Here is a 12,220-nt window from a genome sequence, read left to right as displayed (position 1 = left end):
TGCCCCCAGTGCCCACGTGGCCCTGACGTGGCGTTGTGGAGGGGCATCAATGCCCCTCACCATAGATGATTGTCTTAGAGCATTCTCATCCTATGCCCTAATATTATGTGAGGGAAGATTGCAAATTATAGAGTGGAGTTTTGAGTTGTTGTGAGTGTAAATTGTAGGGTGGAGAGTGAAACTGTAGTGATTTTTTGTACATTTAGGGAATAAACGTTTGCCCATATTTATTTTTTAATATTTTTTGAATTGGTTTTGTCACAGCCCCCGACCCCTATACCCTGGGAGGGAAGCCGTGAACATTGATTGGTGGTATCGGTGTTTATTAAATTATTTTGCAACGGAATATTCATCAGAACCGTAGTTAGGAAAAATGATCAGCGTTTTAAAAACACCATGATTATTATTATGATAAAACGGGAATTTAATCACTTTTGATACAAACATAAATTTTATAGGGTTAAACCCTAATTTACAAAACACGTTTCTTTATTCTGGTGACAAGCCACTTATTTAAGCTGGAAGCCCGCATGCATCATTCCTTTGTCTCTAACAAGTCACCTGAAACATGTTTAAAATATTTGATCAGCAAGAAATACTGGTGAGTACATTCATTTGTAAATGACACATTTTACAGTTACAACATTAAGATGTTTTTACACCTGCCTGTTTACAAATTACCGAAAAGTACTTGTCACTCGACCGTATCTATGACTGTGGCCATATTACTTATTGGCTAACACTTGTCCAATAAGTAACGTGTAATAGCCCAGTAGGCAAGCCTTGTATACAAAACCCCACAATACCAGTAGTAACCATCCCATAAGTCTACAGAAACTTAATCACTGTAATGTATTTAAAATACTTTTAAGAATATATTTGAAAACATTTAGTCCATCTGTCATGAGTTTTATAGGTTTTGAAATCATCATGACAGTGTCGGGAAAACAGTTGTCTCACGTAAATGTGAGTGGTACAAATGTAACATCGCGGAAATTTTGAGCCAAAAATGTCAACTTTTCAAAGTTAAGGGACCGAATCTGCCAAAATCCAAACTCCAGGGACTAAAATGTAAATTCTGTTTTCTTGTCCTATCGCGATACGCGACGGGACAAAAGACAAGCCCATCACGTATCGCGATGGGGCTTGGTCAAAGCTTCTGGAAGGTCAATAGCGATACGCGATCGCTGATTGAACCAACGTCATCGCGATACGCGATGACGTGGCCTGACACGTTATGACACGTGTGCCACGTGGCACATGGTGGCACCGTCTGCCGCCACGTGGTGTCGCCGCATGGCAGGTCTACATGGTGACGGTGATGACCTACGTGGCGCTACGCGACGGGTACCAAGGGGGCGGGCGCGTACCGCGATGGGACACCAAATTTGCCTATAAATAGCAAGGTCCGGGTTTGATATTTTCACACAGCAAAACCTTCATATCTTTCTCTCTTTATCATCTCTCTAAACCTCGAAAAACGTTCCCTCGATCCACCTCGAAAACCGTGCTCGATTCCTCGTTTTCCGTGCCATACCTCGATACTCGTGCCATTTTCCGATGACGTATATCAAGAAGACGATCCCATACCGACGTTCCGACGATCATCTTGGAGTGTGTGCCATGAAGTGTTGGTGCCTCGAGAAGCGTGCCAACAGTGATAAAGATTGGTGATTTTGTTTGACGTAAAGAAGTGTTGATCAAGTGGCGAGGGAGTGCTGCCCGAATCCTTAGGATTTCCAAAACGCCAACAAGGTTAGTCGTAATGTCAAATGAATGTAATATACTATTCTATAAAAGGCTTAATACCCTAAGTCGAAATTATATTCAATACCTCGAGAATAAAAAGAAATAACAAAGAAAAGAAAGAAAGAAAAGAAATATATAAGTGTGTTATATAAATTCTTTGTTATAACTATTATTATTATTTAAGTATAATGAGTATTCTTAAAAATAATAAAGAAAAGAATACGTTTCTTAAAGAAGAAGAAACGTAGGGTTTTTATAATAAACTAAAGGTTTATAAACATTACTTTTAAACTAAAGGTTTTCAAGTAAACGAGAATTGAACTAAAGGTTCATCGAGGTAAAGTAAAGACTAAAGGTCTTAAGCCGGATTTTATATCCGACTAACAAATAGTTATACTCGTACTATAGGTGCGAGATAGCAAGAAAGAGACTCAAGGAGGGTGTTGGAAACCGATACCAATCAAAGGTGAATATGCCACACTTTTACAAACTTGTTTTCAAACAAATAAATGTGTTATGTGTAAAACTTTACATGAGACCAAGTGTCTCTAAAAACATTATGAATAAGAGTAAAAGCCTAGCCCTCAGGCTATAGTATACGTTTGTCTGGATCCTTACATATGTGGTTAAATGCGGTGGGCACATCGCACCACGCCTGGTCACGACCTCCAGCCACGATGGGCCGAACCAAAGTATGTTCGAGTGAGAATGACCTTGTGTATATTTATGGTACCTAAGTATGTCGAAACGCTGCGGTGTTTTGCTGGGGTGACCTAGTGTAGAAACTCGAGTTTATAATGATGTTTTAACTTTGTTATTCCTAAGCCAAGATGGGCCGAGGCTTGCGTAACCCTCGAGGGGTAACAAAGTAAAATAAAATGTTTTAGCGTCAGCATATTCACCAGCAATCATTGCTGACGTATTTTTATAACATTTTGCAGGTAATCAAGAATAGAGCTTGAAGGACGAAGGCTCAAGAATCCGATGGCTCGGATATTTTGTTTGAATATTAAATATGATGGTTTTTGTAAAACAAGTAAACAAGTAAAACTTATATGGAACTTTTGTTCCATCTTTTGTATTATAAATATTTAAACTTTACATCCACATGTTTTATAAAGTCTTCCGCTTGAACCCGTAACTCTGATTTATTAACAAATGTGGTACCAACTATCAAGTCGTACTCCTAGGCCTAAGATGGGGGTGTGACAACAAAAACTCGAATGTCTCACCTTGCAAGTTTACAATTAAGTAACACCTCCTGGTATTAAGCACATAGGATAAACACAATGTAGTATACCTAGATTAGTATAAAACCAATAATCATAACGATAATCACGAGAGTAGAAACTTTACACGATGGCACAATGTCATACCATAACAGGCAGAGCTTTCGGTTTCGTGTATATTTCGATCGGATAGGTATTGTTACGACTTTGTATTATACTCTTAATATATATATTAATGTGTGTGTGAATTCAGAGAAGGAAAGAAAGATTTTGAGCAAGGAATGAGAGTCTCGTTACCAACCTATTTATAGTAAGTTTTGGATCCCATCACGATATGCGATATCGCGAAGAAACTCATAGCTAAGCCGAGTCAGCCCTAGGCCTGCTACGTGGTACGCCACGTGGCAGGCTACATGTCCTCTGCGTAACCTCCACGTCGCGGTACGCGATGGGTAGCTATATCAGCTCATCGCGTATCGCTACGCCGCCATATATTTGGATAAGGTTACACTTCATCGCGCTACGCGATGAGACTAATCTAAACCCGTCGCGTATCGCGATGGAAGGCAAAGCGCGCCATCAAAGTGCCACATTGCGCCCATCGCACTTCGCCCGAGCCCGTGCGGTTGCTTCGCAAATGCATCTTGATGATCAAATCCCAAATGCATCTTTTGTGAAAACAAGCAAAAGAAACCCTTTTTTCTTGCCATAGAAAGAAAGGAATTTAAGAAATGGATGTTTGTGCTCTCGCATTCAACAAAGTATATATTTGTACTATATTTATTGAATATGGCAAAACCCGTAAGGGTTTGATTGTACAAGTTATTATTACAATGTAAGAAGTTGACAGTAAGGAGGAGCATAGCCCTTCATAATGCAAATGGCATAAAGTACAAAGCATGAAAGCATAAAGATGAATAAGATGTTAGGTATATGAGTCAATAAACAAACTCACTATTGATACCTTCATTTTATTTCTAAGTGAGTAAATTACACAAATGGTCGTGTGATATACATATCCCATACATATTGTTAGTTCTTTTATTACGAATTTGTCCCCTCCCATTATTTGCCAAACCACACTTGGTATTTCTCACCAATAGACGTTAGAAGCATGTTAAACCATGTGAAATGATCGTTATATGCTTTTACTGTAAAAAAACAAACAAACAAAAACTAACAATGGCACATTTATCTTATTACTTTTTCTTCATTTTCTTATTCATCGCCCCGGCTATTGTCGAATCTAGCTCCATCAATCCCTTTTGCAGCCCAAACACGATCTTGCACATCTGTACCCAATACAACTTGTGTTGCTTGTCCTTTACAATTCAACCCAAAACTCAAATACAAATTGTCATTCCCATTTGCATAAAAAGATTTCTAGGATGATATTTAAGTCAGTTAATTTCCCATGTTTGCCCAATTCAGTATAATATGAACTAAAACCCAGGTTGTTAAATGCAAGTATGATAACCAGTTTCTCCCATTATCAAAGGGATTTTCTCGGAATTTGTTTTCTAAGAAATCGACTTTCTCAAGGTTAGTAATTGCTCGACTTTCAAGTAGAAACTTACTATAAAAGTCATTGTCAAAATAATTGTGTCACATTGGTGGAAATTTCAAGCATACGAAGATTTTTTCAACAAAAATTATGGGAGTAAAAGAGCATATGTCTGTTAGAGCATTCATATGATCGTTAAATCATTCGCATCCATATAGTTTAAATTAAAGTTTAAGGTATTTATCGATTTTGCACTCCATATGATTCCTTACACACACAAACATACGTCACTTCATGTTTTATTATAAGAATGAGAATGGTGACTCCAATATGCTCTTAGAGATCTATAAGAACGAAATGTCTTACATTTTTCAAATAGCGGGGAGAAAACCCTTAAATTTAATCGTTTTTTGCTTTGCCACAAGACAATCGTACAATACAGTACCGCATATTTATAATGATGAAACAAATATAGAAAGGTCAAAAAAACGGCACCAACTTTATAGCCGACATTTGTACCACCATATTCTACACCACTAATCGTTGTTGTTCTTTTAGCGTGTAACATTTGTACTTGCACATGCCATGCCCAAAGAACAAAAAATTAGGAATCTTGTACACCAACATAGATGAATTACTATTTATGGTCACAAAGACAATTTACTTGAAAAAAAGATACAGCTGAACTAAATAAAGAGCTCCCATAACAAGACCATCATCATGTGATAACTTGAAAGGGGCAGGGCATGATATGACATACATATATATAAGGTCACACACATACATATATATCTAATATGTCCCAAACAAAAAGTTGTGTACATAATGCATACTTCAAATCCACCCCTCCAACTACTTCGAATTCCAAATCACCCCTCGTACTAGTAGCCACAATCTTTAATGTGGTTATTGACATACATCAAACCCTAACCATAGCCTTGCACACCAATGGTTTCTTCATTTCTAGTGACATTTTCAAACACTCCGACAAATCAACTAGATCCGAGTCGGAAATGGATCCAACCCATTTGAAATTCTGGAGCAACTGTGCCAACCAAAGTTGAACAGTAGCCAAACCCATTGCCTTTCCAGGACAAACCCTCCTACCCGCACCAAATGGAGCCAACCTGAGATCCGAACCCATTATCGAAACCTCCTGGCGCATAAACCTATCTGGGTTGAACCTTTTCGGTTCAGCCCAGATTTGTTCATCGTGGGTTATGGCCCACATGTTGACCATAGCAGTTGTCCCAGCTGGTATCATGTGCGGACCCACTTGGGTGTCATGGATTGCAAGGCGAGCCCATGACAAGAGTGGGCCCGGTGGGTGAACGCGTAGGGTTTCTTTCACAATTGCATGGAGGTAAGGCAAGTTTGGGAGATCCATATAGGATACGGACCGACCCGACCCAACAACACTATCGATTTCTGATTGTGCCCTTGCTTGTATGTCTGGGTGCAGCACCATCCTCGCCAGTATCCATTCCAATAAAATTGCCACCGTATCGGTTCCCCTAAATATCATTTCCTACATTATTAAGATGTTAACTTATGTAAAACCTTTATGCTACAAAATAAAAAGCTTATTTAAATTTGACACATCTTTTTAATTACTAATTTAAAGTGAATTCATTATTAGGGGTGTTTATCGAATCAAATAACGAACTTTTAAGTTAATCGAATTGAATAATTTATTTCTTTTTGCTAGTATTCGTATTCAAATACAAGTTGAACTATTTGATTCGAATTCGTATTCGTATTATATACCATATTAGAAATTTGATTCAATCCGTATTTAATACTCGAATTCGAATTGAATACTGACCAATTTCGAATAAACTCGATTTAATTCAAGTTCACCTATGTTAAAAATTTTGAAAACCAAAATCATAATTGTAAAGCACACAAATATTAGTTTAAAGTTGCTACAATATCATGCGAATAGTAAGTTCAAAATTAAAATACAAATAATATTGAATAAAAGATAATAATATGTGCTATAGGGTTTAAATATTTTGTAATGGACATTTATTATTTATAGATTTGTCCCAAACAAAAAATTATATATATATATGTATATGTATATGCATATATAAATGATAGGGGATGGTTATCCTAAAAATAAGTAGTTTTCTAGGAAGAATAGGAATAAATCATAATTATTGGATCATGTTAATCAATGGTTGAGATTTAAAATTACTAATAATCGACATAGTTTCCTATAATTACTCTTTCATCATTATAACCGAAACAGTTTCTTAGATTTGTTCTTTAACATCATTTGTAATGCCAAATGTCAAAAATTTGTTGATTCTTACCATTATTAGGAAAGTCTTTATTCTTATTTGAACTATTTTCATAAATAATATATATATATATATATATATATGTGTATATATAAATATATATTATTTTGAGTTCGAATTTGAATCGAATAGAATAATAAATCATAAATTCGTATTCAATTACTATACTCGAATACGAATTGAATTCAAATTTTTTAAAAACGAATTCGATAATAATCGAATTCGAATCAAAATGAATTTTAAATGTTTTGAATTCGAAACAAATTATGAACCCCTATTCATTATTCATTATGGTTAGAACCTCTTTTACCCCCTCAACACATTCATATATTTCTTTTTAAAACAGACTTTTTTTTTTTTTTTTCCTATGAATCATTTTGACAAATCCAGCTAACACGTGCGTTTTATAAGTCTGGATAACGAATAGAAGGTTGGCTACCTCGGGTAACTCAATGTCAAAACTAAACTTACCCAAAGTACGGCAATCATGTCTGACTCGCTGAATTTGTTTTCGGACTCCAAATCAAGCAAAACATCAACAAAATCACCATCATAATCCGCCACATCACCGCCTTTAACCAACCTTCTTTCACGGTGTTCGTCGATGATTCCCGTCACGAAAACATTAACTCTAGACACCAAATCTCTGCATCTTCTCCTCACTCCTTGAAGATCAAACCAGCTTATGATCGGAAAATGATCACTCCAGTTAAATATTCCAAGCAACTCGTATCCTTCACTCACTAACTTCTCAACCTCGTACCCATCCCCACCATTTTCCTCAAAATCATCATAAGACTTCCCGAACACAGACATCATGACATTGTTTAAGGAAGCAAAGTGAAGCAACTTCTTAACCTCCACGAACCCATTACGGTTCATGGAAGCCGAAACCCGGTTCACCAACTTCAACCCTGTTTCAGCCCGAAAACATCCTGACCCGGATACCCGCTTCGGGCTAAACATATGAATAGCCGATATTCTTCTAAGGTTACGCCAATACTCCCCGTATGGAGCAAACCCCATGGCACGGTGAAACAACAGCTCATAAGCGGACTCTTTAACAGGCCGGTCAGCAAACGCAGAGCTGTTGAGAATCTCTTTGGCAGTATCCGGGTGACTCAAGATAACAAAACGAGTGAATCCAACGGAAAACGCCATTAATGGTGTAGCATTAAAGGCTACAGAGAGTTTAGCTAGGGTTCTATGGGTCAGAGAGGATGTGAAAGCAAACACAAGTCCTAATATCGGGATACCGGACGGGCCGGGAATCGTGGTTTTTGAATGGGATTTTGACAGAGCCCATGCGAGACCGCCAGGGGCGAGGAGGAAAGTGAAAACCGAGACGAAAATGATGAGAGCGAGAAAGAGATGGAGGTTAATAACTTCACATGAAGCATTTGGAATGAAGAGAGTTGTGGATGAAGACATTTTAGATAAAGTGAGTGAGTGTGTGTGTATTTGTGTGTGTGTGTGTGATGGGGTAATGAAGATGAAGGGGGTAACAGGGTATATATAGAGGGAAGAAGAAGAGAAAGGTTTCCCACTTTTTCTAGATTTTTAAAATTATTTGAATATGTTTGGGGTTATACAAGTTGTAGGGTAGTTGATGTTTTTAAATACTTATAATAATTAGATAACTTAATCAATGTATAGTGTAGTTAGAAAATACAAAGAGAATATTCCTTTTTGAATGGTATTAATGTAATTAAAAAATATAGATTTTGAGACCTAGGAGTATTAGTTTTTGGAATATATTTGGGAAAAAAAGTAGATAGAGATTATGGAATTTTGGAATAAATATTCGGGGGGGGGGGGGGGGGGGGAGGGGGTGGTTGGTTGGTTGGTTGGTTGGTTGGTTTTAGTTGTGTAACACCTCATGTAACTAAAAGTTTATCAACTATCTTGATGTTTTATGTTTAGATGGCTTAAATATTTCTACCTATATTGTTGTAAACAAGCCTAACCTAGCCGAGCTGAGTTGGGTTAGGCTTGACTCGGGCTTGAGGTTTAATGAGTCAACTTGCCTCGACGTGTTTCGTTTAACAGGCTAAAATATAGAGCTCAAATTTGGCTAGTAAAAGCTTAACCAGCTTGTTTATTTTGTATTATTTATTTATATTAATTTACATAAAAACAAAAAGATATTTTAACTAGGGATGTACACGGTTAGGTTTCAAACAGTGAAACCATTTAAAACGATCATCAATTTGTTTTCACCGTCGTTCTTCTATTTAACTTTCAGTTGTTTGGTTTAAATTTTTGTTTTTACAAACCGTAGCCAATGGTTTCTAAAAAAATATATTTGATTATATTGTCATTATATTAAATCTAGTTTTTATCCCCCGTATTACGGGGTTTGTTTTATATAATTTGTTTCTAATATTTATTTATTTTTTGAATTTTTATTTTTTTTATTGTATGAAAGTTAATAATATACTTATGGTTTGATAATAAAATTAGTTTATTAATTATAAATAGTATATATCTTTTTTTTAAATAAATCAAATATTAATTTTTAGTATATCCCTAATTTATAGAAATTTTCTATCATATATTTGGTGAGATTAGTTTTTAATTTAATGAGATGTTATAACCCGTTTAAGAAATATCTGGGTTTGATGCGATCAATACCAGTGAACTCGGGTCAAATGCATGAGAAGCCTCCATTTAAAAAGGGTCAGCGACCATATCGCGACACCTAGGATTTTTATGGTTTCATTTATATATATTATAGATACTTGATCCTAAATATATTTAACCATTTATGTTATAATTAATTAAATTTAAATTAGGTATACCTAAAAAAATCAAGTAAAGTGCACTACTATAATTACATCAAATGAATTGGGCGAGTAAATGACACAATATTAGTAAACCAACTTTAGAACTAGGGGTGTGTATAGTGCGGTTTTGGGTAAAAACCAAATCGAAAATCAAAACTTTGGATTTTGGCTATTTTGAAATCGTTTGGTTTCGGTTCTTTCGGTTTTGATTTTTCGGTCTTGTTTTGGTTTCAATTTGGTTCCGTGTTTTCGGCTTTGATTTTTCGGTCTTGTTTTGGTTTCAATTCGGTTTCGGGTTTTCGGTTTTTGCCATTTGAGCTTGAGAATTTAAAACCGAAAAAAAAGTTGGCTGAAAATTAGGAATTTAGGTATATATAATTTTGTTAATAGTTACCTAATAGACTATCATACATTTAACCAAAAATATTTGAGTTACATATCTATTAAATTCTTATAAAATACTTATATAAAAAATAAACAAATTAAAAATTAGGAATTCGTTTCGGTTCGGCTTTTATAAAAAAACATAAAGCCAAACCGTCGGTTTTTGTTTTGGCTCGATTTTTTCAATTTGTATTTTTAGGTTTTCGATTAGTTTTTTCAATTTCTTTATTTAGAACCCGTATAACACACGAGATAATCTAAATAATAAAAATAAAAGTAAAGATTTAACTTTTAAAGTCAAAGATGATATTTTTGGATTCAATACTGGTATTTTTATATATACATATAAAATGAATACAAATATCAACATACACATGTAAAATTGGTCTTATTACACTAGATAAAATGACCACATTATACATATATTGCATGATATTAATAGCAAGATATCTAACCAAAGTAAATTTGAATCAATACGAAATAAAATCAAAAACACTAAAATTACATATGAAATAATTGCAATTTGATCTAACTCTTAACGCTAAAATTTTAAAATCCACTACGATACAAATTTAAACTTGTTTGATCTTTTCAAGTATGTACTTTCAGGAATTTAAAACTTTCAAAACCAAAACTTATACTGTATTTCAAGCAACTCGCTTTATTAGCACCAAAATATGCAATATTTTTTTATTTCTGAAATGCGTAAGTAATTTGAATCCGGTGACCTAGACCAGCTGCATTTAATTCGAACCCGATGTTAGAATCTTATAAAATACCAAAACAACCTATTGCAGTCAAAATTACTTGTATTAGCTTTGACCCATTTAAAGAAACCTAGAATAACTCGAGTTAACTTTTATTTGACACATTTATTTTGATCCATAGATGAAATATGTAAACCCTCGTCCCCCCTGTCGGGTAACCTGTGAAGAAATCCCTAATTCGTCCCTTCACTCAGATGCCCTTCGAACTGACCCAAGTGGGAATCGAACTTGCATCTTCCTCCACTAAGGGAGGACATGTCTCTTACCACTAGACCAACTTATCAGAGCCGAATGCAATCAATTAGCAACTTCAATTTTAATAAAATTGGTGATCATGAGTTGCATATTGTAGCTTTCGAACGTGCTTCTTTTTTTAACAACTTCTCACGGGTGACAAATACCATAAATTGTAACAGAACGTAGTATTTTTTTGCTAAAAATATACTAAATAATGAAAACTTACAACAATATTTTATAAATTTCAAACCCTTCTTTGCAAATTAAATAGTCTCATAAGCATATGTTTCGTCTAGGAAAAATGGGAGGTTTAGCAAGAGGTTACAGTTTGAATTGAACAACCAGACAATCTGCGACACAACTAATATAACTGAAAACTCCAAATCAAAATAACTAAACCAACTTTAATTACTAACTAGTTAATTACTCGCCGCATTGCAGCGACGTAGCGATGAATGCCCGACACTAAACCTAAAATGTAAATAAGTGACTTTGGTTAGCTGCAGTTAATCATGTTACATTCCCGACACTAAACTCAAAAAATAAATCTATGAACGCCCAACTTATGATTAAAGCGCACAAATTCAATCAATTAGATTCATTACGATGCAAACACTAACGCCAAAACAAATACTTTAAGCAAAAAGATAACAAAAATATACATCTTAAAAATAAAAATAGGTAAAACCTAGCTGTTGGAAAAAACCGGCCGTTATAGCGGCGGACGATGAGTCGACGTATATTCGGTCGTTTTACATTGTTTTGGCACTGTAACTAAAAAAAGTTAAAAATATTCATAATAGACTAAAAAAACAAACGGTAAAAACTCGAGTGTTGTGGCGAAGAGTTGACTCATCGGTCTGCTTCGGCTACGTTGATATTTAAATTCCAAACCATAAGTGAATCAAAAAAACGTGCAAAAAGCAAAAACCTTTCTAATACATCAAACAAGTGGTTGCAAAAAACAATACCACATAAATGATTTGAACATGCATGACCAACTAAACAGAAAGCAAGCCAACCTTCCATAACTACAAATTTTTTGTATATAATACAAGAAACAAAAATTCAAAACAAATGATGGAGAAAATGATACCAACAGGATTTGAACCTGGGAGAATCACTTGACAGGAGTTAAACATTCACACACCCAACCACCATAACAAATTATAAGATTTGTTTTACGTCTGGATATTATTTTATTTAATCTCTTAAACAATATCCCTTGCAATTTTAGTGGCACCGACATATTGGTTTT

General features: G+C 35.1%; 1 protein-coding gene across 1 annotated transcript; it reads right to left on the bottom strand.

Annotated features, from left to right (window-relative positions):
- Nucleotides 1-5,384: 5,384 nt before the first annotated feature.
- On the bottom strand, nucleotides 5,385-8,475 carry LOC143529667 (cytochrome P450 78A5-like). Its single transcript, XM_077025409.1, has 2 exons — nucleotides 7,260-8,475; nucleotides 5,385-6,010 (listed from the first exon to the last, which is right to left on the bottom strand). The coding sequence occupies exons 1-2, from the start codon at nucleotides 8,217-8,219 to the stop codon at nucleotides 5,402-5,404; spliced, it is 1,569 nt and encodes a 522-aa protein (XP_076881524.1). The 5' UTR covers nucleotides 8,220-8,475; the 3' UTR covers nucleotides 5,385-5,401.
- Between the last annotated feature and the right edge of the window lie 3,745 nt (nucleotides 8,476-12,220).

Source organism: Bidens hawaiensis, unplaced genomic scaffold, assembly GCF_021521415.1.
Source record: "Bidens hawaiensis isolate Kalapana, Puna unplaced genomic scaffold, B.hawaiensis_p1.1 tig00008634_1, whole genome shotgun sequence".
In the NCBI taxonomy this organism is placed as follows: Eukaryota; Viridiplantae; Streptophyta; class Magnoliopsida; order Asterales; family Asteraceae; genus Bidens; species Bidens hawaiensis.
The sequence above is the reverse complement of the archived record's forward strand: the minus strand, read 5'-3'. Positions and strand labels throughout refer to the sequence as shown.